A 27296-nucleotide genomic window follows, 5' to 3' on the forward strand; every position below is an offset into this window, starting at 1 on the left:
CGAAGTGTTTCGATTTTATTTTTAGCTTAAATTAAAAGGAAACTAAAAAACACGCTAAAATCGCATAAGGAAAATTTTTGTCCTGACGATCCTGATGAGGATAATGGGACAAAATTATTAAAATTGTTTATTATCATCGGTTCCTTTATAATTGTTCAAAATTTTTAATTGATTTGTCCGTTAATAACCTTGTGGTTGAAATGCGACCTCTTAACCGAGTCCAGGGTTCGATCCCCAGGATTTTTTAATGTTATATGCGTATTAAAAATGAATTATCATTTGCTTTAACGGTGATGAAAAACCTCAGGATGAAACTTACACATCTGAGAGTTAAAAAAAATCACAAATGTATGTAAAGTCTACCAATTCCCACTTGGCTAGCGGTGGACTGTAGCCTAATCCGTCTCATTCTAACCAGTAATGGGTTGATGATGACGAAGAACTACGCATCAATAATAACGTATCAATTTACAATAACTTAAGTGCTTTATAGATTAGGCACTTAAATGATAAGGAAACAAAGGTGCATAGCGTTGTTTGTTCAGATATAGACCGCACCTCAGCAATTGATAAGAACGCGCATAATATTGATTTCTTGTTAAACAGGAAATTCGAACAGGAAAAGGACTTCGGTTGTCAGACTAAATATTGATATTGGGTTTACATGTTATACCTTGTTACACAAATGTAATTCGATCTGAGGAATGTCATAAGTTCCTCTAACTCCAATTCTAGGAAGTCCTTAGACGCTACAAGCGGTAAGAAGAATCTCTTTACGCGGGGAACCTGTAATACAAGTGGTAACTGTAATGATCGGGTTTATTGAGTAACTACTTCACTTGGGATAGAGATCGTAAACCTTCCATGTCAGACCGGTATTGTGATCACTTTACTGTGCTACATAACATTAGAAATTTCTATCTCTAACTCATATTTTATATCTAATTCACATCTCCGTAACCAATGGCCGGTATTACGTAAATAGTTTGCAGGTCGGCGGTTGTCGATATGCAATCTATGCATTACTTAAGAACCGTGAGGGAGACATACATAATTATTCAAGGCGTTACAATTTACAACTTAGTCGGCATCTTAGAAATTAGACGGATCTGAGGCCGAATGTTATCTGGGGTTGATTAATGTTCATGGGCGGCAGTAGCCACTTACCATCAAGTGAACTGATCGTTTCCTACGTCTATATTATAAGAAGCGACGTTTTACATAAATTCATTTATTCCTATCATGTCATAAGCTGAATATATTTTACCATTAGATCCATAACGACAGTGACGCCCTTAGCCCTAGCTTCTCTGAACAGCACGAACGCCGTATCTTCAGTGAAAAGGCTTTCGTTAACCATAAATGACCAGCATTGCTCCTCTAAATCTGTCTTGAAAGAATATAACTTGAATTAGAAACGAAAATATATTCACTCTCTTTTGCTATTTATGCAAGAGTATCAGTGATAGCTTAGTGGTTAAGGAAACTCGGCACTCTTGATCGAGGGGTCCGAGGTTCAAATACCAGGCGCGCGTTTTAGAAATTATTTATCGCTTGCTTAAACTGCGGAGGAAAACATCGTGAGAAAAACTGTATACCTGTGAAATCTTAAAAAAAAAGAACGAAAAGTTTTCAAAGGTACGTGAAGTCCACCAATTCGCATTTGGCCAGCGCAGTGTACTATGGCCGAATTGATCTCATTCTGAGAGGAGACCCGTGCCCAGCAGTGGGACAGCAATGGGTTGATGATGATGATATGTATTTTTAGGCATGTAAGTTAAACTGCTTCAAAATCCAAAGAACTTTAGGTATAATGAATCACATTACACTCTGGACAAGTCTTGTAAGGTGAGCTAAAGACTGTCATAAAAAGTATTGTTGCACTTTAAATAAATGTCAGCAAGACGTTTATTTATAGCCAATAATATTATTTTACTATTGCATTTACATATTGTTTCCACTTATTGTTCTATTGTCTAGAAATCCTATATTAATAACGCCAATGAGGATATATCTGTTATTTTTTTTATATAACTTAACACCTTTAGTAACTTCAATTATTTACTACATTAGATATCTGCCAGATAATATTGTATAGAACATTTTTGGGATAAAACATTTTTTTGCTCGCCGAGTACATACGAATATACGACGACGTCAACTTACTAAAAATAATTTAATAGTGTATCGTCATTCGCCACGAACAGAGGAGTTATGCGTCGTTATTCGTTAATACATAACGTGCTACTATATGTTACTGTAGGTACTGATATTTTATTTTAGAATATCATGTTGTAAAATAGATACTATATTGATATTGCATCTTTACCTTTTATAACGAGGTACTGTGCCGCACAGAACAGATCTAGCACATTCTCCCGTCTTAGGACCTTACTGCTCTCTTGTCCGCTATATATCATCCAGTCATATATTGTGTGGAACGCTTCTGGCTTGACGTTTTCCTAAAATTATTTTAATCAATCTAAAGGTGGTAGAAAAGAAACCTCCCAGTTTCAAGTGAGATTGGCTCCCTAATCTGCGTATCCTGTACCTGTATCTGTGTTTTGTTTTGGAGGGTATGGTAAAGCGCAAAAAAATAAGAGTTTAGTTATGGATGAACAATTTGTGATCAACGTTACAATTCTTTTTAAATTTGTTAACGCAAATCGCATACTTGTATCGAATCGCTACTACCAGTATTTAACACGGTCAGTGCGCATCGGGCATATTTCGGCCCCCGACGGGATGATGTCTGGTGCGGACGTACAAAATTACTCGTATGTCTTACTCGCTGGTGCGGCACGATTTTTTGTGGAAAAGCCTCGACGGTTTAACAGATCCAATGGCGAAAAAATTGCGTACATCATGTTTTTGCAAAGTTATAGCGGTTTAATCTTTCCCAGTATCCGGGGGCCGAAATTCGGCCCTCCCGCTCTGGTGGAAAAGTCGTAGAAGGCACATTTAGACCCACCGCCGCACCAGGGAAAAGTTATGATATTGTTTGCCGCGGCGAACGTGTTAAAAACATTGCTCTATATTTGTGTTACTTGTACGAACTCGTATAGATTATAAATTGAAATTCATATTTCGAAGAACTTGTAACGTGACAAATTAGTCATCTAAAAAACGGATATAGATTATGGAAAATGTGTTTCAAAGAAGCAAAAAATTAATACCGGAAGTAATTTAAATTAAAAGTCAATAAAGATACAAAAGTTATTAAAGATAAAGATATAGATTAGAACGGAGTGACATGATGTCATATCAACTCTTTTACCACATACAAGAGCGGCTTGATTCTATGTTCATATAGGTAATAACTTACTATCGGCAATTCTATCACCCGTCGAGTATTGAGTTCGAAGAATGACGAATAAATTTGAAGTACCATATGATGACAGTGGAATTCCTCGCGACCAATATGAATTACCGTATCGGTATTTCTAAAAATGAAATAAAAACCTTTATTCAGATAAAACCATAGGTAATTAGCGTAATAATTTCTCAGATAGCTTTTTGGTGACTACACTTATGTCTCGGTGTGATGCATTTTAGACTAACGTGACGCATCCTATATAAAATCTCAAGAGTACGTGACGTAGTATTATTTTACAACTTAAAAGGATTCTAAAAAATGACTCAGTTTAAAAAAATCTTTAAGATTTATTATATTTTCAATTAAATAAAAGTATAAAATACTGCAGTCAGCCATCTTGTCTGAAATGCTAATCGGGGCGCAAATGACGTATTTTTGGGTATGTCACTGAATTGTTTGAAATTTTGTATGGGATGTTCTAAAGTGACGTCACCAACGGACGCCATGACACTCGCGTTTTCGCGCTTAATTCAAAACGGCTATAAACAATTGCTATTATTTTCGTTAATACTGAATTTATTACCGAAATAATACGATTTTGGGAATCGGTAGACATATATCTACGTTATAGAAGGGGTTTGCAAAATTTTTAATCATGCCTATTGCATGAGTAAAATACTTATGTTATATAAATTAATTCTATTAATAAAGCTCTTTAGTGTATCTCTTACATATAATTGTGTACTCTACGATAAAACTCTTGAAACAAGTCCTGTTTCTTCGGTAATTGCACTCTAGTCCAATCTATAGGTTCTGCGTTATTGTAACCTAGGTTGAGAAGACTTTGTTCTTTGACTTTAACTGGACAAGTATTTTTTGATTTAGCGTTTTTATCACACGAATGAGCATTCCTTTCATCTACAGAATGATGTACCGCTTCTCTTCGTTCATATCGGAAGTGTGTATCTGAATCGCTGCCTGGCTGCTGAAGGAGATCCAACATCACATACTTAAATAAGAATAAATTTTAAATAAACATATTATAATTTATTAAGTACCATAAAAGGTTGTTACCAACATTTAAATCCAAATCCCCATTGTTATCAACCTCGCCTGTGTTACCTTTGAATTTAACTTTGACTTTGGCTAGGGTAGGATCTGCTAAAAGTACGCCAACTGTTGCCGATTGGAAAACTACCTGCAATTAAATCATTTTTGCGTGGAAATTTAGCGAAAATTCTTAGAAGCGTGCACTCGTACGTGAATCATATTTTTTCCTGATATAAGTAGGTAATGTGTTCAACTTTAATTGTTAAGTTTTTATGGTGCAAGTTGTTTTAAGAAAACGAGTCATTGGTTAAATATGTTTACATAATTTTTAAACGTAACTTTACCTGGTTAGATTGCACTTTAAGATTACCACTGGGTGTCGATTTAAAAGGAAATGATGTTAGCTTTTCTTTGCTATTATCATCACCGCTACAAACACTGAAAATCGAATGAAGAGTATTATAAAACATCGTAATTAACATTAAGAGCTCAGTTGTATGAAATTTGGAAGATCCTGATTCGTATTCCAGAAAAGCGCCTGCCAATCACGGGCGCATTAAATGTGAAATATCGGATAGTATTAGAAAATATCACGTACTTACATACTTAAGAATTTTCCATTAAGTTCTCAAAGTTGCCTAAAATCTATTGTTACGAGAAATTTCCAGTACTTAGGACAATAAGAGGAAGATCATTATAAACTAATAAAAAAAGTTTATAAAAAATGTTTGTCACCTCGTGTCTTCTATGTAGGATGAAGTAGTATGGTCTACATCGTAATGTTGAATGTACTCAGGCACGTATTTAGAAGTGTGGGTTTCAGGTGACATATCAATTTTTCTCTTTAGTTTCCTGATAAAACATAAATACAAATTTACTTTCCTATATAAATTGCACGTAATGTTACAAATAAGACGCAAAAATATAATGAATCATACGATTCATATGATTTGTATGAAAATTACTTTATTAAATTGTAGCGTAAAATTTAAGTTACTTTTTAAGACTTTAAGACTCATTTCAAATATTTTTCACAAAATTTGTAATATTCCATTAGGTTTTACCTCATTATATATCTCATTCTTTATAACGCACTCCAGCCCAGACTGATTGGATTCAACATATGAGGTTATGTTGGATTCGTTTGAATTGAGGGAGTAACTTATGCTATATTTAAGCATTCGGTTTTTTTGTTTTTATATGAATTACTGCTATTAAAAAGGTTACTTAGCAAACTCACTTTCCTTTAAAGTTCCACGACATGTATGGTGTTTGAAGTAAATATTCACCGCAGTATTTTTCTATAGTATCCCCTGAGCTTTCATAAAATGATTTGCAACTTATATCATTCAAAATTTTGCTTTTATGATTGAAGAAAGCGAAAGCTGCAATATAACCATTTTTCAGAATTATTACAATTATTAAAAACATAAGTACTTATGTACAGATTTCATACATTTTTGAAACGTCTGTTTAACATTCTTTCTTTCTTACTTTATAGTTATTGAAAGAAACCAAGAAAGTAACATCGTAACGTAAAGTAACATATCCATACTATATGACCCTTTCGGGGGAGGGGGACTTTCATAACACCACGCTTGGTCACAGGGGCGGGGGGTGGTCTTAGGTTTTCGTCACGTAGTCAGTAATCTCTATAAAAAACTCACGCTTTTTATATTATACGCTTTGTATGTTACCTACATTGCAAGCAAATTTTATTTGTTAAAAATATGTTAACCATATTTCTGAATGACTACGTGAAAACTCGAGACGGAGTTTTTTAGAAAATACTACGGTTGGTCATCAAGGGGGAGGGGGTTAAAAATTGTAAAAACGGGTCACGTAGTATGAGTAGATACGTTCCCTTAAATAGCACTTGGACAAACTTAAAATTGAAATATAAGAACTGGTCACAATCTCTGTGCTCAAGAGCATATTTTGTCGTAATTCTTATCATGTGGAAAAAACGCAATTTTATTGCATTGTTATCTTAGGCGTATAATCCATTATTTTTCCTCCTTTCAGACGGTAGATGACAGATAATGGGAAAACCACACGTGCTGGACATTGGCACTTCGGGAATCATCTTAAGAGAGTATTTTTTATATTATAGGAGTAACATACAATCTGTAATAAACAAATAATCCCCAGATACGAAATCGTTACGACTTGAGATCGACTACAGATGCGTTGCAGCCCTTAAGGACTCGATTGAAACGTATCGTAATTGTCTCTATTACAACAAATAGAGACAATTACGATTACTGTTAATCTGAAGTTCACCGGCGCCTAACATTTTTGCTATCTTTAGGTAGGTACATCTATTTATATATATACCTTAGCTGTTCAATCAGGAATAATTCTACCACTTTTAATTTGGGTGATCAACGAGAGCTACTCTTTATTACGTCGGTTTGGGTTACGCATTTGAGAAGATAAGTGACAGATATAAAGAAAATCAGACGTACTAACGATCGGCACTCACAAGAGTCGCTGATATTTGTTAGATCGGAGAGAGAGCTACTCTTGATCAGCTTGGGTTTGACTGTGATTTGGTATCGTTCGACAATATGGCTACACTGCGTTCTACGTCGCCTTTTCAGCTTAGTATTTCTGGAATAATAAACATTTAAACTTTGTCTACATTGCGTTTTATTTTTCATTACCAATTCCTTACTCCGGAGATGTTGAACTATCAATTACGATTATATTTATATCTTAGCAACGTCACCGAACCGATACCGAGAACGAGATTACTTTGTGGTCGATTTTAATATGTTGTGACGGCGATAGTTTGATCCTGCTGTCACGCGTGTGACGGCAGTGTATGGACAAGTTTCAATGTGTTTTATATTGCCGGCACATCGGCCCATCAAAATCTCGGTGCCGATCTAGCGGTCACGCCGATCTACTCGAAATATCGGCGGCCGGGATGACGGTGCTCGGGTGACGTACGTGCGGTGGACAAGCGACTATATAGTAAATGTATGTACGCTACTTCGGCGCCTTCATTCATTCATTATATTCTTATTATTATTTATTTCTTCATTAATTATCGGCATCGGCTCGGTTTCGGTGGTGGTGAAAAACAGTGTTAGGGTTCACTTGCATGTACATTGTACAAACATACCTTGAGCGTCAAATAATTATGTGCCATGACAGACACTGTTTACGTATTAAAGTTTTTATATCTAGCAGTACCACGGTCACCGATACCCGGGCGGTACCTTTCAAGCAAGGTCAAAAGTATTAAATAACTCTGATTTGTCTGGCACATTTAATGTTAGCAGGTATAAACAGGAGCCTGTAGTTAACGCTCTGAACGATACAAGTGATTGTATGTTACCGAAAGGCTTTGTCATTCGCCCTGTCTTTAGTGTATTGAAGGAAATTTATAGAGAAGTTGATTTCATATATTCTAGAAATGCAATTCCCTGTACAGCATTGGCTTGTGAATGTTTCTTAAACAAAATAATTCAGTGTAGAGCAGCAAGACTTCTACTAGTCTTCCTAATTAATTTTAAATTCGCAATTGTAAGCAACTCCTTATTTTATCTTTAGATTACGGTAGTTACATAAAAGTACCAACTACGAGTACAATATCAAAATTGGGAATATGGTAAGAATGACTAGACTTACTCTGATGGATTCCGTACGAAGGAACTTTTGGCCGCATTTGAAACTAATTCTGGAGCATTTATCTGCACAACATATTTATTTACGTGAGTAACAGTACAAAGCTGTGAAACAAATCTCTTTTGAATAGGTATGTACTATTTTTAGTTCCTCCTGGCAATGATCTCACCTTTTCCAAACTTGCGCTCCTAAGCATTTCAAACTCACTGAACGAATTATATAAATACAGAAACCATATTGCACATAATACTGACTTTATAGTGATTAAAAACACTCGAAATTCCGTAACAATTTTTGACAACGTATGCTTGTGTCTTTCGATAAAATTTGTCAAGGTTAAAAATATTCCAAATAATGACATAACAGTTAACAATTATCGATTAGATTATAATATGTCATAGTTTGATACTAACTTTGAAGTGTATTCTTTCCTGCCATTCATTTTATCCATTATTGGCATAATTTGTATTCGTAGGTATTTATTACTTTCTTTATCGTTTTTTACTAGTACTCGTATATCAATGGTTTACGTAGTTTAATAAAAATCCTGGATAACTAACTTTAAAAACATTCTAAATATAACGTTACTCACTTTAGAACGGATAATTTGATGTTTTTTATTTACTCGTATATTAAATATGAAAGATTATCGCTATTTCTTGATCGAATTTACATCTTTTATTATTTCCGCGCCAAATACATCTCAAACGCCAAGACCGTTCTTTTTCTTTTTTATGCTAACTTATACAATCGTACTAGCCAGTGGTTATATAAATAAGAACTTAATATTAGAAAAGGAAAACATCCTTAAACTACACAAAATAATTAATTAAAATAATACTAATGATAAAAAAATTGAATAGATTTCAATATTTGTAACATATTAATAACACAAACTATTTCCTTGATCTAATTTACAACTTTTATTATTCCTGCGTAAAATACAAGTCTCGCGCCAAGCGCGTTCCTTTTCTTGTTTTATGCTAATAGTAGAAGATCCGAAGCTAAGTCGAACTGGACCGAGCTGATAATAGAATGAAACTCATTTTATAACGAAATTAGTACATTGGGTAATACATTAAAAATGGGTTTGCTAAAAAAATCCTGGACAGGATAATTTTAATTTTTTTTTTGAAAAATTAATTTTCATTTTGCAGATAACCCTATATCAACGTGTTCACAATAAAACAGCGCTTCTACTGATATAAAATTTTATCTATTATCATCATGAGTGAAATACCTGTTTATACCTGACAACCCAGTAGTTCGTCCACGTAAATAATAGGCAACCCAAAGCCTGCACATTCTGTATGTTTTTAACATTCACTCAGAATAGAATTTTCTTATTATCTTGATGTTGCAAAATTTAATTTTCAATTAAATTTTAATTTTTCAAAAAATAATTAAAATTATCCTGTCCAGGATTTTTTTAGCAAACCCATTTTTAATGTATTACCCAATGTACTAATTTCATTATAAAATGAGTTTCATTCTATTATCAGCTCGGTCCAGTTCGATTTAGCTTCGGATCTTAGACCATAATGCACACAATCGTATAACTCATACAGCCAATGACTATATAAATGGGCACTTATTATTATAAAAATACCACATCATGGATATAATACAAAATAATTAATTAAAACAATACTATAATTAAATAATTTGAATATATTGCTAACAATATATTTTACAAGATTGATTCACCTACTTTATAAAATTTAATTATTTGGATAATGCTACTCGTATGTAAACTACCACATAAATTTTTCCTTGTTGTTAACTTATTGTTACTATACCTGTATACCTATTGTTATATCGTGACGTGCATATTCTTGTACAATTATCAGTCTGGACTCTGGTTACTATTGTTAATCAATATTCTAGCTATATTTCTACCAGAAATATATTGACTTCAACGTACACTACAACAAATATTAAACTTGACTTTCCTTAACCGTAACCTTAAACTCATCATTTTAATATAAAAAATATATATTTAACTTGTGATACTTCTGTTTATTTAACAAAATTATATTGTATTAGTTTTTGCCCGTAACCTCGCTCGCATTCAGATTTTTTAACATTTTCTCAAAAACGGTAGGTACTTTTTCGGGACAGACCCTACTACCTACATAATAAGTTACCCTATATCCTTTCTGAACTCCTTTCAATCTATGTATAATTTCAGGCCAGTCGGTTATGTTGTTTAGGCATAAAAGTGTAGCAAAGTAACAAACTCACATTCGCATTTGTAATTAGTCAGGATACTAAACATTTTTTCGTAAATATAAGATAATGCTTAAATTGATATATTTACTTAGCTTGCTCACCTATTAGCTAATAATAAAATACCTATTTTGTTCTTAAGAAAAAGAAAATGAATTTTAAAAAGGCGCAATCATTCAGTCGTAAAGTACAGAATAACTAACGATAGTTTGTTTTACTGAAAAACTTCCAGCCAACGGATGTTTGTGTAGGAGTGCTAAGTCGATCAATGATTCAGTGTGACGTCGTCATGCAATCGTTCCTTGTATTCGCGAAAGATAAGCGGCCGGTACTCCGTCGTTTATCGTCGTAATTTATAAGCCGGCCGGTCGGAGAGAACGCCATAACTTGATCTCACTTTGTAGTGCGGACGTGTGTACGGAAATTCATTTAACCCAAGCAATTTAAGGTTAGTTAAATCTATATTCTACATATTTAGTTTTAGTTTTCCTTAATAAGTATTAAGCATAGTACCGTTTGATATGGCTATGTAGTTCTAATAATGTTACTGCAACATTTTACGGAAGTTTTTACTTATATTTTAATATTGCACGTCTCATGTCTCCAAAATTTAATTGTAAGTAAATTAAGATAACGACGGAACGTTAATTACTTTCTCAATTTGAATTATATTCTTATTGTCTAGATAATTAAAATATTTTCTATAATTTTTTTCTATAAAGTAGATACATTAAAGTATATTAGAGTATACTTATTAGTCATTTGTTTCTTTGTGAATCTATAAAATAATTGAACCCGTTTTGATTGAGATAATACTTGGAGTAGAAAATAATTTAGTTAAATGAGACATTTAAACCTTATACTTACATAGCTAGAGTATTATTGATTTTTAATGTTAATGTGGACCGGACCATATTTATACGTAATAAATACATTCGTAATCGCGAACGTAAACTATTATTAAGTAGAAAATTTGTAACTCATGCCAACCATCCAGTCTTATCTTTACTGTATCTATCTAATCTTAGTTACATAGTGTTCAACATTTGCATATCTGCATATTTTAAGCGATGCAACATAAAGATAAAATGTGTGAATAACGTTTTTACGTATTATCATCTTATTGCTTAACGCCCGATATTAATTAGTAATTAATCTATCCATTTTTACTTACCAATAACTTAAATGTGGCCATGTCTAGTATGAAGAAATTTTCAAATGTTGTTTGATTTACTATTTCTTATATATAAAATTCTCGTGTCACAATGTTAGTTACCGTACTTCTCCGAAACGGCTTTACCGATTTTTATCAAATTTTATATGGATATTCAGTAGGTCTGAGAATCGGCTACTATCTATTTTTCATATCCCTAAGTGATAAGGGCTGTTCACCCTTAAATTTTTTTTAATATATGGCAACACAACGTTTGCCAGCTAGTTATAATATATTATAATAACGGGCGAAAGTTAACAATACATTATATATGCGTCTGTATAAAGCATAAGCTACTAAATAGTCGCCGAGCAATTTCAGTCAGTCACTAGTTTGTTTACTGACGCTACCAGTTCCTCAAGGTATAACCAATGGGCGATCAGTCTTAAGCTATTTTTTATTTGTATGCTCATTGCACATGAAGTCTAAAAATAAACAAAACAGGTTTCTGGTACCGTAAGCTACAGAAAAACCCGCATGTCAATACGTACGATCTTTTAAGTTTTTTTGCTTACGTTAAATGTTACGAAGCGGATTCTGTTATATGCTATAATATGAGCTGCGGCGTAGACTATCCACGTGTAGGTTTTTACAATGCAAATGCAGGAAGGACTTTAATATTTTGGTGTAAATAATCAGTAATAATCTAATGTGTCTGAAACTATTCCACCAAGCAATCAAAGGTGTACAAAGACTACAGATTGTACAGTATATTGAAGTAGGGCATATCGTTCTCAACCTACCTGATAGTAAAATACCTGATACCTGTAGTAAAATAATAATTATGACAGATCTTTAAATACACATAACAGTTTGAGCTTAAAATCGATTTATAACATACAAACTTATACATTTTAAAGAAAATATTAATATTCTTATTACAGAAAAATACAACTTGTATCAATAGTTTACTAAAATAAAGCTTTTATTTTTCAGAAAAATGGCAGACGAGAATCGCATCGTGTTCCCTGACGAGGTCGAGGCGATCAAGCAGAAAGCAGCACAGAAGGAGGTAGAAGAGAAGAAGGAAGTGAGCAATGAGATCCCGCCTGAGATCACATCACGCGTAGAAATGAGGAACATGATCACTGTACCTTCCAACTGCCCTCCAGGTTACGAAATGGGAGCTGATGGTGTGTGCCGGGAAGTCTTCTAAAAACTATGACCCCATCCTTTGTTAAATCTCGATTTCAACTTTTTGGGACTTTTCGGCATTACAAAAATTTTAAAATTCTTTGAATGACGTAACTATGACTTTCGGATCTATTAGACTAGTTTCAGCCTGTTGAATCACCTAATATATAATTTAGAATAGTCGTTAACGGTGGTACCGTTACGATAGAGTCACGAGATAGAGTTGTGGATAATTAAGATATTTTACCTATGTAACCGTAATCATAGTAATATTAATTGGATTGATAAATACAAGTTGATCCGCTGTCTCCACTAAGCCCGAAGAACATTATATGTATAGAAATCTGTCTCTTTTTTTAGCAAACAAAGTGTTTAGGTACTAAGTAAGTGTTAGTGTATACTAATTCTCTATGACGTTTTATCTATCAAAAGAAAAAATATACATACTTTATATATTTTAATATAAAACAAAATTATTTTCAAAAATTTGTCACAAATGCCGTCAGTGTATCTATAAGTATGGTTTGCCTATGGTTGTATTTCATTCGTGTAATTAGTGTGTAGTTGTGTACCAAACCAAATTAATGTTAGCTGTATAATGAGCCCTAAATTATAATAATATTACATTTTTTTAAATACCTATGTGAGTAGGATTATATATATAATAAATCATATTAAAAAAAAAACAAATGTTAAAAAATATCTTGCCATCTCTAAGAGTATTAATAGTTTTATGTATTTGTCATGTGTTTAGTTTAAAAATAATGTGTGAAAATATATTATTAAACTTCATCAACTTGTTTTATTTTTGAACAGTAGATATTGTATTACTGCAATAGGAGTTACCTTGTTTTATCTGTTCCATGAGAGTTACCATGTACCAATATTGAGAATTTCTATGTACCTATATAATCATTTTCTGTAAAAATTTTTCGAGGAGTTCCGGTCGTTGGAACTATTGTAGAATAGAAAAAAATCCTTTTAAATTCACCATAAAGAGTCTAAATTGCTCCTGGTTTTTTTCAATCGTTATAATAATATCAATGTAACCAATATTTTACCAAAGATCATATCACAATTTCACAATTTTTGCCATCTTGAAATTGTCAAACCTACCTTCCGTTGACAAAATCGATATTTCTTATAAATAAAATATAGAACACATTAATAGGAACGACATTGGATCCGTAAATGAATAAAACACCACATTTTCTAATAATTAACGATCATTTACTTCAAAATATTCATATAATTACACAATAATGCCTAACTCTGCAATAATCAAAACACAAGATCTAAGTTAAAAAATTATTTCAATGTTCGTATGAACATTATTTAATTATTGATATTCGCCTACAAAATTATAAGTAACCGAGCGTTGCATAAGTTTTAACAAATGGCGCGTCACTCTCACAGGAGTTCCTGAAAAGAAACAAACATGGCATACAATTTTTTTCGTTATTTATTTTAATATGATTGAAGTAGCAAACGATTTTTTTTATAATATAGGGGTACCAAACGAGCATGCAGTCCATCTAATGGTAAGTGGCTTCATTGGCGTCTGAGATCAACACCACCAATAATATTCGATTGCTAACTGAGCGTGGGCATGGATGAGTCGCTACCACTACGAACTAAGTTGTAACGTCACGGATAACCATTCCTCTATTTAAATTAGTTTCCGTTTGCATCCCAATCCCCTGATCGTAAGTGGCCACTGTCGCCCATACATATCTGTAACCAACTTCATATAGAGCAGAAATTTTACCTGATCACAGATCCGTCGATCACTAATGGAGATTAAGATATACACTTCAACTGACATCCACAAGCTTCCACTGTAACCCAAGAACCGCTTCACGCTAAACATAGATGTGGCGGGTTTTTATTGTGAATTTGATTACGGGGAAACTCGATATTTTTGGAGAAAATGAAAAGCTTCGAGAAAAGTAATGGTAGGTACGGCTGTGCCGCTTTTTTTGGCTCGACTTGGCGTAGGCACTGCCGTGCCTCCAGATTTATCTCCAACCCCATATTCGTTAACGTAAGACGAAGAATTTTCGAATTATTTGTATTTGTTAATCCAATTAAATCATAACCATTCTTACAGAGTTAAAATTAGAAATTTTGAAAGGACTTTTAAGAATAATAAAAGTAGTCAATACTCTAATTGTCACTTGTGTAGTAGTAATGCAGTATAAGTAGTAGAGATTGCGAGAAATGTGATAGTGCTAGCTTGTTACAAAAGGAATGCCTAAAATAATGCCGAAAATAATTATTTTAACGAATTTGCTATAGATAAGTGCAGGGATCGAATTTACCATTTCATCTAACGTGTTTTTTTACAGAACTTATATCAAATTCGTCAACTTTTGTATTTTTGTAACTACAGTTACGATGTCCTTTAATAATATATCTTTTTATTTTATAATGTTGATGTAGCAAACGAGCATTCCACCACCTGATGGTAAGTGGCTACTGCCGCTCATGGACTTCTGTATCAACCCCAAATAAGTTTAGATTCCTACCTGAGGTTGGTCACAGATGAGTTGGAACCTCTGTCTAAGTTGGAACGCCTAGTATAAATATGTCTCCTTGCCTCACCCCTCAAAGCGGAACACAGCAGCGTTACACTTCTGTTATGAGACCGAAATAGGTGGGTCAGTGGTACTCGTACCTGCGGAGTCGTACCACTAAGGGTTTCACGTCATGTTTTATATACCTTATAAGCACATCAACCCTACAAGCATATAACCCATACAAGCTAATCATTTTCGGAAGCGTACAAATACGTATTTATGTTGGGTTAAGTGTAGTGAAGTGTGAGTGATGTTGTTACAACGGACATGCTAAATAAATAATCTACGACCGCAACGGCTACACAGATGCTGAAAAATAACGCGTTCAGGTATCAATTGTGGTTCTATTAATTAATATGCTCATTATTTAGTCGTTTATAAAAATAAGTTATCATTAAAATGAAATGAATAACGTAATTAAAGATCATATGGAACTGTTATGTCTGGCAAAGATAATCTATAATTATTTACGTAGATACATAACGATAATGTCCATAATATAAGTAGCTCAACTACTTTTGGACCTAGTGGATCTCCTTGTGAAAATGTTGCTGTGACATTTTCACTGCTGTCTATTCTCCTTTACAGTGTGGTGTGTTGTTGCTATGGTATGGTTGAACACTTGTCGTTGAATATGCATTATTTTACTTCTTAATGTGCCGTCAACTTCAGATAGAGTTACGATTTTATTTGAAGACAACATTTTTTTCTTATCGACTATTAGATGCTTTTACTTTTATTCTATTGACTAATACTAGTCGTAGTAAATCATAGTAGATAAAAATAGACATTCAAGTGGTTTTTAGTCAGTAACAAAGCAAAAAAACAATTGATAGCCGTTGTCTAAGTAAGTTGAACTGTACTACTTATATTTGATAAGTGCTATATTAAGCGACATAATAATTTTTTGCATAACAATAATGAACGCTAAGCGAGCCGATGTTTTTGTGAGATGTCTTTGTCAAGAGGAATGCAAGGTCAAAGGAATGATATTTAAAAAAAATTATGCTACTTATAGTATCATTGCCAAACATCGTGAAACAGATATACTAAAAAGTGTAATTGGGTAAACAAAATACTTTGAAACACATTAGGTCTCAATTTAATGTCTGAAAATAATGTTTTTTTATCAATTTTCTGTAGGTATTGTATAGGTTTATATTCATTCACAGTGTGAATCTTATTTTTACTTTTAATAGATATAATAATGAAAATGCACTACCTACTTCAAATTTTTTGCAATTATTTAAACTAAGAAAAAAATTTAAACATCTCTAAAGAAATGGTAATTGACATGTAGGTAACGTTGTTATTTATGAAGATATATGGGGGGCCACCAGCAACTACATGATTCGCAAAAAAAGTAAAGATATAAAGGCTCTTTTTATTATCATGCGGGTTTCTAACCGCGTGCGTGTATTACCCGCATGTGAAAATTAATTCCCTGCAGTTCGCGTGTGTATCTATGAAATAATAGGATGTAAGTGACATGCGTGATCCGGACTAGGACCGCATGCAGACACAAAACCGCGTGATAGGAAAAAGTCCCAAAATCATACTTATCATTCAATAAAACTCAACAACTACATTATAAATATGTGTATTTATTCACATGTTAAGTACAAAATAATTTAAGTAAAGAATAGTAACATAATCAAGTCAGTATAAAAAGAGTTGAGGAGAGATTCTTTATAACGAATCTGTGTTTAGGTCAATGAGGATTCAAATAAAAAGAAAATAGTAAGTACATAACATGACCAATATTTCATGCAAATGAATTTATAATACTAACACTACTAACTATTAAATAAAGTAAAAACAAACTTGCAAATGCGGATGGGATGTGATATCCAATTTTAGTTAACAATTTATAATGTAAGCAAGTCCCCTAAATACTCTAAATTTAGTAAAGCATTCGGTGGACAAAGACTAAGGAGCAATATCGTAATGTCTTTTTATATTTCAGTTTCACTCATGCAATTCCATAATTCCTTGGTCTACCGAAAGCTGTGAATCTAATACGTGCAGGCTACACGAGGCGTCTACAAAATTCACATTCATATAAATTCTCGCCTCATACGAAAATACTGAAATACTCACTCGTCCTCCCAGGGACAAATGTCGTTCCGCTGCTTTCGCTCGCTGACGTCGACTCTCCCGCCGCGCTTAACAATATTGGAATCGGAGCTTGGCGCCGGGACGTCCTCGCGGGACTCCCGCCGCGCCGCGTCGGATTCGGACGCCGACCTGCAGTCCGGTGACACTCGCTGCGCGGGGACCGAAGGCACTTTGTCTACGTTGTCGTCGTCCACCCCGACGTCCTCGCACACGGCCAGCGGCGCCGCGCGCGCGCTCGGCTCCGACGCCGACGACGGCCGCACCGACACCGGGCTGCCCGTCGAGTCCGTCGCGTCGTCGGGCCGCGTCGCCTCCCGCGAGCCGTCGGCGGCGTCGTCGGGCTCCTCGCTCGACACCGGCTCCGCCTCCCCCGTTATCGACGATTCCCGGGACGGCGCCCGGCGCGTCGACTCTCGATCCTCCGACGCCGCCCCCGTTTTCGTCGAGGCCCCCTCCTCGGGCTCGTCCCGCTCGTCCGGCTCGAGCGTCACGAGCACCTCCACCCGCGGGGTTTCACCTCGCGGCTCGTCCGAGCGGAGCGGCGTGGCGGGCGCCTCGGTGGGCGTCGCGTCCGCGGAGGCGAAAACGGACGACGGCTCGTCGGACTGCGGCAGGGAGCGGCGGTCGTCGGGCGAGTCGTCGTCGGGTGCGGAGCTGACGCTTATGGTCGGCGTGGGGTGCGTGGGGTGCGTGGGGTGCGCGGCGGGCGCGGCGGCGGCGGGAGGCGCGCGCGGCGTGCGCGGCGGCGACGCGAGCGGCGCGAGGTGGCGCGGCTCCACGGCGGACAGGCGGCGCAGCGGCGGCGGCGCGCCGCGCAGCCCGCCGTCCAGCGTGCTCTGCTGCGGCAGGCGGCGCCGCTCCGCGCTCACCATGGCCGCGCTCACGTCGGACGACGAACTCCCCGAGTCGGCGGTCGAGTCCTGCCGCCGCCGAGCTCCGTACCCGCTCTCCCGAGACGAGCACTCCCACGGCAAAATATCTGCCGTGTCGTCCTCGAGAGGATCCCTGAAAAAAAAACTCGAATAGATTCTTCCTGTTTCTATACCGCACCCTAAATGAAGAAGCTTTGCTCGGGTGCGGATGTCGTACCGTATATCGGCGAGGTTGGACTGCGAGTGCGAGTGCGGCGGCGGGTCCTGCGCGCGCGGCGGCTGCACGGCGCACAGCGCCAGCTCGTGCGCGGAGCCGGACAGCGAGCGGTCGGAGCCGCGCCGCCGCGTCAGCGCCGCGCTGCTCGAGCTCGGCTTCTTCTTTACCTGCCCACCGAAGTTGAAGAACCTGGAGACAGAGATCGGTTCCATGATATTATGATTTTTTATATAATATACCTACGTAATGTTTCACGGCAAGCTTCAAAAACTTTCAACAATTTATTTATTCGTACTAATTAGAATCTTAAGTACGAATAAGATAAGGTTCGAAAAAAATAGTATGAAGTATCTTGGAATAAAATATTTTAAATTCAGATATTTCTGATTTAGCGATCAAATGTAATTTTACATGTGTAGAAACCTTAGGAGACGTGTTGGTAAAATTATACTTTCGCTATTGTTTATCCAAAACATTAACAGTTACAATAAGTCATTATTACTTGGCCTTCTTCTGCGAGACGCTCCTGCCCTCGGAGAGCAGCCGCTGGAAGTGGTCGGAGCGCACGAAGCGCGGATAGCAGTCCTTCTTGAGCAGCAGCCCGTACACGTGGTCCGCGGCGTGGTCGAGCGCGTACCGCGAGCCGCTGCGCATGCCCTCCGCCACGCGCTCCGCCGTCGCGCCGTCGATGTTGATCTCGCACGGCGCGCCCGGCTTCAGGAACTCTCTGGCGGTTGATCACTTTTTAGCTATCTCATTTTATTTATTTATTTATTGAATTTTTGAAACCTTAAACTAAGAGTTACAAGGGTAGAATTAATGCCTAATGGCATTCTCTGCCAGTCAACCCTGGGCGATGGCGACAGTATGTGGTAGGAATAAACTGAGACATATTATACATACAAATATATATATATATACATACATACATACATAATACTAATAAATATATAAATACATATAAAGAATAATCATTATATCATTTTATAATAACATAGAAGTGCTACTTCTATACTGCATAGTCTGCATAGTCTACCTGGTGGTAAGTGGCAGAAATAGGTGCAGCAGCGGTGGTACCGCCGGAGGCGAACCACTTCAACCTTCTAACTTTGGATACGCGTGATAATTAGCTATATAAGGTATTCACTTCTCCATTAAAACAGGTATTGATTGACTATGATAGAATATTAAGAAATACTAAATGATATAAGGACTCAATTTTTTAAAAGTGGCTCTTGATGACCTTAATGTTCATTTACATTATAATTCTATTAAATTATCCGAAAATTATATTAAGTTTCGGATTCCCAGGGAGCAAAAGCAACTTTCAGTTATACATTCACAATAAGTGCTTCCTATTCCTATTCAAACTATGGTAGTAACCTACCATCTCTTAAAACAATATTATTGAAATTCGTACTACGACCTGTTTTAAGGAGGTCATGATACGAAACAAAATGATGTTGATGCAATATTAAAACAAAACTTTCCTGAACTATGATGGTTTTTAAAAGATGGTGGTAAGCCTCCAGTTATACATATAGCAGTAAAATACTAAGAGATCTTGGAATATTCCAACACTCACTCATAAATATTCTCAAGTTTCCTCGGTATTTGCTTGGTGCTACTTCGTCTGAGGTCCATGACAGCTAGCCAGAAGCGGATGTTCTCGTGCGAGTACTCCTTGCGCAGGAAGCTGGTGAACTCCTGCAGACCCGTGGGGTCCGACACCAGCTCCTCAATGGACACTGCCCAGCGCTGGACTCGCTTCTCACTCGGCGTGTCCACGCTAAAAGATATGGAGGACTGACGGTAATTTTACTTGAATATTCAGCGGACTACTCTGTGGACTGTAGTGGATCTTTTAATCTATCCTTTAAACCTTAGGCTATACCTATATATCAATGAACTATCTTTATTTTCACCAAAACACCACATGGTGAGATAACGATCACTAGACAACTTTTGGTTTATGGAATATACCTCCTAGCGCTTGATATTACCATTTTATGTATTCATTTAAGACTAAATAATTTAAGTGATGGTCTACTTAAATTATTTAGTCTTAAGCAGAAAATACATGTTATTGTCATTCAAAACTTTTACAAATTTCATATTTAGGGAAAATATCCTTGTTAAATTTTGTATTATAAGTACAGTACGTTGAAGCAGTGAACAAGGGACTACATAATTATCTAGAATCTACTGAATAGGAACAAACTAAAAAATCACAACGTAACTATAACTCACATAGGGCTGTTGATCTGCCAGTAGGTGGTGTCGTCACTGATCCAAGGGTTTGAGGGCTGGGGCGGCGTGAACATCGCATCGTATGCGGCGAAGGTCTCCGAGTACGCCACGAGGGCGTCCAGGGCAATCGAAGTCTTCACTCGCGTTCGGTCCAAGCTCGCTTTTAGGTGTTCGATCTGTTGGAAAAATTAAACTAAAGTGACGACCTTACAAACTGGACTACATGGTCGTTTAGCACTATTGTTAAGTAGATTAGTTGTTTAGGAATTTCGCGGCGTTTCACCTCCCTAGCAAGCACTTTGCGGCGCTTGGGGCGTAAATGACGTGCGCGCACGAGTATGGGGTACTTGTCTAGCTCTGGATATGCACAGATATAAGAAGGTCAGGTTGCATAATAGGTTGTAACATTTTTATTAATAATATAGATGTAGTAAGAATGTGGTGCGCACGCATGGGCGCCGGGTTAGTTGTTGAGCGAAGGCTAAGTAGTAACTTTATGTAGCCTGACCTCCCTAACGAGTATAGTGGGTTGTGCGTACGCGCCGCCACAGGGCAGGTAGCCAGGTATGTATGAAGACTTGGTAGTATAGTCCGCGCCAAACTTCTAGTCTGCTCTGAAGACAGCGAGAGCGAGCAGCGGACGGGTGCCCGGGGGGACCCGCGGTGTCTTCGTTCCGCTGATATCTACAATATTCAGAGCGGACTAGAAGTTTGGCACGGGCTCCAACATCGTTTAGCCTCACCTCCCTAGCGAGCTGGTGCACGGTGCGTCGCTTGGGTCGCGGGTGGCGCGCGCGCACGGGCACGGGGCAGTGGTCGAGCGCGCTGGGCACGCCGGGCGGCGGCCGCGCCACGCGCCAGTACGCTCGCTCCTGGCTGTCGCTCACTACCTTGTCTCCCTTCTTCCGCTCCTTAGATAACCGCACCTGGACACGCATTGCACTAATACAGATCGTTCCGGCTGAAGCTAATGATACTACTGGCATGCAATGCAAACTGATAGAAAGACGTTACGCGGTTTATCCACCGCCACTGTCGCCGAGCCCATAATTAATGATGGCGCCGAAGTAGCATACATACATTTACTATAGCCGCTTGTCCACGGCACGTCCGTCACCCGAGCACGGTCATCCCGGCCGCCGATATTTCGAGTAGATCGGCGTGACCGCTAGATCGGCACCGAGATTTTGACGGGCCGATGTGCCGGCAATATAAAACATATTGGAACTTGTACATACACTGCCGTCACACGCGTGACAGCTGGAACAAAATAAACTGTCGATATTGGCGATAGTTTGTCCACCGAAACTATCGCCGTCACGTCATATTAAAATCGGCCCAAAATAATCTCGTTCTCGGTATCGGCTCGACGGTGGCGGTGGACAAACGGCCTTAATCTTTTAAACGAAGCCTTCTTTAAATACTTAAATACTCAGTTCAGATTTTATTAGAAAATCACATTCTCTTCAATATAGGTAACACTTTCATTGCAAATACGTCATTATCAACCGCAAAGTTTGATAAGAAATCCACTAATAAAATTGTATATGATTGTTGTTGTTGTTGAAATGTGAATAATTAATATTTTTCTTACCATTCAAAAAACGACGAACTACTTTGTTATTTGTTTGTAGTGGAAGATAATTCATATTCTGAAACGGTACTATAAAAACGGTGACAATTCTTTACAAAAAATGAGTGTAAGTTGATACTAAACCGTCAAATACGTACTAATCTCACTTGTTCCTCCGCTTGCATCGTAATGAAGTCCCATTTAGAGGTAAGGGTTTTCTTCAGATTAGCGAGTGCTTCCTGTTCGTACTCCTCCAAGGCATGGCGCTGCTTGTTCCTCAAGGTGCGCTTCACGAGGTAGATCGCGTACTCCACATTGTCCGGGCCCATGGTGGGCGCGCTCGACCCGCTGCCCGCCACTCGCGGCCCCTGCCACGGCCAGTAGTACGGAGTCTGGAGAGGAGATAAGAACTGGGTACATATCTTGACTGTTACAACTTAGAGAGCGTGTTGTATTTAGGTCGAGGTACGTTTTAATAGTTTGCAGTCTATATTATGAAAGATTGTGTGACATAATTATACGCCCGTTATTAATAAATAATCATTATATATAAACAATGGATAGATTGATTGTTGGACGATAGTCATTAGAAGATCGATATTTACATTTATCAATATTATTGTTTCTGACCCAAAGACAGATAGAAACATGATACTTCAAAACACTGTTAAAATCATGTATTTCAAAATACTAATACAATATAATAAAAACATAATATTATCGAGTCTTAATTAATTTAAAAGAACAAAACTGATTAATCCAGATAACGATAATGACCTGACCCTTACTTGAAATCTATAAAGAGAAGAATCATCCTTTAACACAAGGTTTTTCGAATCGTTGACAGGAAAGAAGTAACCATATTGACAGAGTTGGTTTGCTAAGTTTAATGCTTCAGCTGAAACAAAGATAAAAATATAAAAAGTCTACATTCACTAAATTATCAAAAATTTATCAGAAATAGGTAGTACACAGATAGAAATATACACAGGAAATAAAATATACAGGTAACTTAAGATTAAAAATAGATAAGGTTTTAGATGGTAGAGCAGAAAACGAAACAAATGTAAAGAAATAGAGAGTCAGCATCTCAAAAGATCTAAGAGCCATGAATTTTAAGTCTCATGGTAATTAAGAGCGAGATCATAATTTCCTATCCAGAATAGTGTCAACCTACTTTGCCTACGTTTTCGAATGGGGAATCAGTTAAATTGAGACCAGAAAGATACAATCTTAAAATTTTCAAATATTAGGTCGAAACCCGAAAAAGCAATATATTCGCCTACACGACACACTAACAACTAAGTTCAACATTTTTAAATTGATATTAATAAATAGTTGATTTGGTATCTACTCGTATTGACTATCTAAGTGGTCAGGTTTTTATTTTTCTTTTAAGTATTTCTACCAAAATGCCTCCAACTCTTGTGTGCCCATCGGCTCCAGCAATTTTTACGACGGCTCTGTAACGAAGCTATCGAATTTATTAAAGATTCTCGTTGATGTTCCTAACATCTACAAAATATACTGAGTAAGTAATCGATAATGGTGAAAATGAGAGCATTTACGAAGTTTCTTTAGTAGTCCAGTTGAGATAAGATTGAAATGGGCATAAATTACGTTTTCACATCATTAACGAGACCGTCAAAACAAGATTGCTCCTTGTAGTCCTTCTTCTTCTTGTTTCAAGATTGTAGTCCTTTGTACTACATTTCTTTTAAATGCTCTATTTCTTTGTTATGTCTCTGTGTACACAAATTTGTAAATAAATAAATAAGATTTGGCACGACTCTGTTGATACGCGATCCCCATTCATCACGCCTTCTTGGTTACTTGCATTCATAATTCCACAATTCTTAATTAACTATAACGTACGTTGCACTCTCCTGATGTTTAATGTTTAATTCAATTAATTGTGGGCCTTCAATTCTGATGAGTAATTTAATATTACAGGGAGATGTTTGATATTTACGAAATTACTACTGAGTTTAGGACTGAGAAACGGGCAGATTTGGCACCCAACGACTTGTTAAACGATATAAGATCGAACTATCCTTTGTTTGTCTATCCCACGTTACATGAATAGGATCTTAAACTGTAAAGTTTAATAATTCAATTGCTTGCTTTGACTTACAATTACCGGCTTCATGTAGACCGAAACGTCCCATAATCCACTCCACAAGATCATAACCTGTAAGTTAATTAATACAAATAATTTAAACAAGCTAATTACATTTAAACATAAGTAAATATATAACAAAAGTATTTTTGTCTTTACAGTACAATTTTCATAACACAATTCAATTGAGCTCCTCAGCGGTAGCGGCGCATCTGTGGCTGACCTCACTAGGAATATCTAATCTTATCTGGGGTTGATTACAGATGTCCATGGGCGGCAGTAGCCAGGTACCATCAGGTGGACTGCATGCTCGTCTGCTACTCCTATATTATAAAAAAATAGATGTGCTTGCAACCACTTTTTATTACACCACAAATGAGATAGTCTAGGTATATATAAGACATTGTAACGTAGAACTATGGAGCATTAAATCATAATCGTCTAAAACCTAAATCGTGCAGGGGCGTTGAACGTCCGCCATAGAAAGTTAATAAATGTGTTCGCTATTGATTTTACAATTAGACGCCTAAGACGGAGCCGCCGCATAGCATTGAACCGACGTTACATTTAATATGGAAGTAGAGCTCTGTATAACGAATAATTTGGGGAGTATAGTTGAAAGACTTGATTTTACTTTTTTTGGTTTTGATTTTGAAACCCATGATGATATGTTGCTGTAATTGATGACAATGAGAAGCTAACGATAACTTAATAACCTAAACAACCTACCTGAAACTGAAACATTCCTGAAATCTTTACCGATCTTATCTTGCATACTGTGAAGTCTACCAATGTGGACTTGGCCAGTGCGGTGGACTAGGGCCAAATGCTCTTAAGCCTTAAAGGTTAAGGCCTTTAATGGCGGCCCGTGCCCAAAAGTTGCACAGTAATGGGCTTTCTATGGTGATTACGAAAGAGTAATTCATTAATATGTTTAATCGCCTGAAGGGAGTTTATTTAATGCGGCCTAAAGTGCGATAGACGTTTTATAAAGACCAAATAATACATAGGTCGCCAATGTTCTAGATTATTTATCGGGAATTATTACCGACGGACGCTCTACTAGTAGATAATTGATACAAATTGTGGAAAAGAATGCATTGATTACTGACATATTTTTTAAAATATTGGAGTACTCCTCCTCGGTTCGGTTTGCATGGACGGTCTTGCCACGGACGTGCAAGATGTGGATTGAACTTCCTCCGGAGATGGTGCTGGAGCGATACGACGTGGGGCTCTTCAAAATAGGTGCAAAAGAGCTCTCTTCCAAAGCCGGTGACGCATTGGCATATAAAAAGTACCACTGGAGTTTGCAGTCCATCTGATGGTAAGTGGTCCTTGCCGCCCAAGGACATATGTGCCCAACTTTATATGGCACAGGATTACCTCAAGATCATTTGTAAATGATATTATTATGTCAGTCACCCACACTTTTCCAACAAAACGCAAAACTTCTTCACGATGGAAATAAGTACGAATTAATTCTCCTTTCGTACCCACACGGAATGAATTTAACTGTACGTATTATTTAAATACAGGCCAATCGACAAAGTTAATTGGACTTTAAATACTACTGCTCAAAGGGGTCAGAGGATGAATAAAATTGATTGATTCATTGGATCCAATTAACGCACCGTTACCACCTACCAATCTGGACGTAAGTTTAATCCGTTTGACTCGAAGTAATCCGGATTAAAATACAATATAGAAACGTGGTATTAATTTTATTTGGGCAGCAATTGTCTTTTTTTTTAGTTATAAGTTTAATGAGGTATTATTTTATTTTTATTGATAAAATTTAAGGTATTATTTTGGTACTATTTCAGTAGTAAGTAGAATTAATAACAAAGAAATATACCTGTATAAAGATATTATGATCTGATGATATAATGGTGTCTTCTGAAAGATATATCGTATAACCAATCTCAGATAAGACTAAGTTCCATTGCTCATGTACATAGAGCCTAAGATTGGCCATAGATGCGTGGCTAAGCCGAGTTGGAATGCCCCGTAAATTGTCGCCCTTACAACATCTATTAATATTATTTTTAGAGAAAACATATTTAAAACTTATTTGTATATAAATGTATATTGCCTTACCCGCAAAAGCTGCAGGAATAACACTAAGGAAAAGTTTTTGACTTCGTACTTGCACCCCCGAAACTGGATCTTGCATTTCTTTTATTAAACTTTCCATCTGAAAAAATAGAGGTAATGAATATCATTGTAATATAAGGAACACTCTTTCTTGGTAATGGTAAATGGTTAAAAGAAAATATGACCGACTTCGATAGCACTAAAAAGATAAAAATAACGCGCACATATGTTTGAAATCGTGATAAAAATGAAAAATGCGTGTCAAGGAATCGAACCTGCGCTTGTAAGGCCAAATGTTAACCCATACCTATTATTCCATAGGTGGGCGCAAAATTAATCACCATATTTTGTTTAAGAATAACTTTTTTATTGAATAAAAAAATGTGATTTTGAATAATAGAAATCTTTACCGGGACCTGTGACTTCTTTTTGCCTATTATAAATTTTTTTTAACAAAAAATACAACCGACTTCTATGTCACTACAAAGTAAAAAATAATTGAAATAAATGTTGGTTTAGTACATATTTGTGAAGTCGGCGCTCAATAAATTTAGTTGGATAACGATGTAAACAGCGTTAAACATTTATTTCAATTATTTTTTACTTTGTAGTGACATAGAAGTCGGTTGTATTTTTTGTTAAAAATTTTTTTTCACCCTTTTTAGTGATGACATACTAACATTTATATTAATACTATATAAAATTGCAAAAACGTGATCATAAATGAAGGTAAGGTCTGAATTTACATTGATTGGAACCGCCCGCTCGCAGGGCGCTCCCGCGCCCTGCTCGCTTAGTTTTATATTATCTTATTATATGTTCCAACCTAACCTAACTAAATAGTCAATGATGAACTGACTTTGCAATTCCATTCGAACCTACACCAAATATCT

At 36.7% G+C, this 27296-nt stretch overlaps 2 protein-coding genes and 1 long non-coding RNA gene across 5 annotated transcripts in view; 1 reads left to right on the top strand and 2 right to left on the bottom strand.

The window, feature by feature from the left end:
- Positions 1-8361, bottom strand: part of LOC140753484 (uncharacterized) — a 28165-nt gene extending 19804 nt beyond the window's left edge. Inside the window, exons 1-12 of the mRNA XM_073088115.1 lie at positions 8172-8361; positions 8006-8067; positions 6852-6979; positions 5607-5751; positions 5102-5218; positions 4711-4804; positions 4395-4514; positions 4048-4298; positions 3326-3443; positions 2330-2462; positions 1268-1386; positions 674-786 (exon numbers count right to left, since the gene is read on the bottom strand). Of these exons, the coding sequence (XP_072944216.1) occupies positions 674-786; positions 1268-1386; positions 2330-2462; positions 3326-3443; positions 4048-4298; positions 4395-4514; positions 4711-4804; positions 5102-5218; positions 5607-5751; positions 6852-6979; positions 8006-8067; positions 8172-8198 (1427 nt within the window). The 5' untranslated portion in view covers positions 8199-8361. The remainder of the gene's footprint in view (positions 1-673; positions 787-1267; positions 1387-2329; positions 2463-3325; positions 3444-4047; positions 4299-4394; positions 4515-4710; positions 4805-5101; positions 5219-5606; positions 5752-6851; positions 6980-8005; positions 8068-8171) is intronic.
- The window catches only part of LOC140753552 (uncharacterized), a 74711-nt gene extending 62549 nt beyond the window's left edge, over positions 1-12162 (top strand). The window contains exon 2 of the long non-coding RNA XR_012103582.1: positions 11666-12162. This is a non-coding gene — a long non-coding RNA (uncharacterized LOC140753552). The remainder of the gene's footprint in view (positions 1-11665) is intronic.
- Positions 12163-13786: 1624 nt separating this feature from the next.
- Positions 13787-27296, bottom strand: part of LOC140753547 (uncharacterized) — a 33107-nt gene continuing 19597 nt past the window's right edge. For 2 of the 3 annotated variants that reach the window (XM_073088247.1, XM_073088245.1), the window contains 11 exons: positions 26407-26503; positions 24322-24378; positions 22976-23085; positions 22346-22597; positions 21358-21540; positions 20615-20790; positions 19950-20153; positions 18867-19091; positions 18365-18553; positions 17258-18280; positions 13787-14000 (listed from right to left, as the gene is read on the bottom strand). In XM_073088247.1, coding sequence (XP_072944348.1) covers positions 13940-14000; positions 17258-18280; positions 18365-18553; positions 18867-19091; positions 19950-20153; positions 20615-20790; positions 21358-21540; positions 22346-22597; positions 22976-23085; positions 24322-24378; positions 26407-26503 — 2577 coding nt within the window. In that variant the 3' untranslated portion in view covers positions 13787-13939. The remainder of the gene's footprint in view (positions 14001-17257; positions 18281-18364; positions 18554-18866; positions 19092-19949; positions 20154-20614; positions 20791-21357; positions 21541-22345; positions 22598-22975; positions 23086-24321; positions 24379-26406; positions 26504-27296) is intronic. The other variant, XM_073088246.1, reaches the window with a different exon arrangement.

This window comes from Epargyreus clarus, unplaced genomic scaffold (genome assembly GCF_041222505.1).
Source record: "Epargyreus clarus isolate Ecla_fem2 unplaced genomic scaffold, WU_Ecla_fem_2.2 ptg000026l, whole genome shotgun sequence".
Classification (NCBI taxonomy): Eukaryota; Metazoa; Arthropoda; class Insecta; order Lepidoptera; family Hesperiidae; genus Epargyreus; species Epargyreus clarus.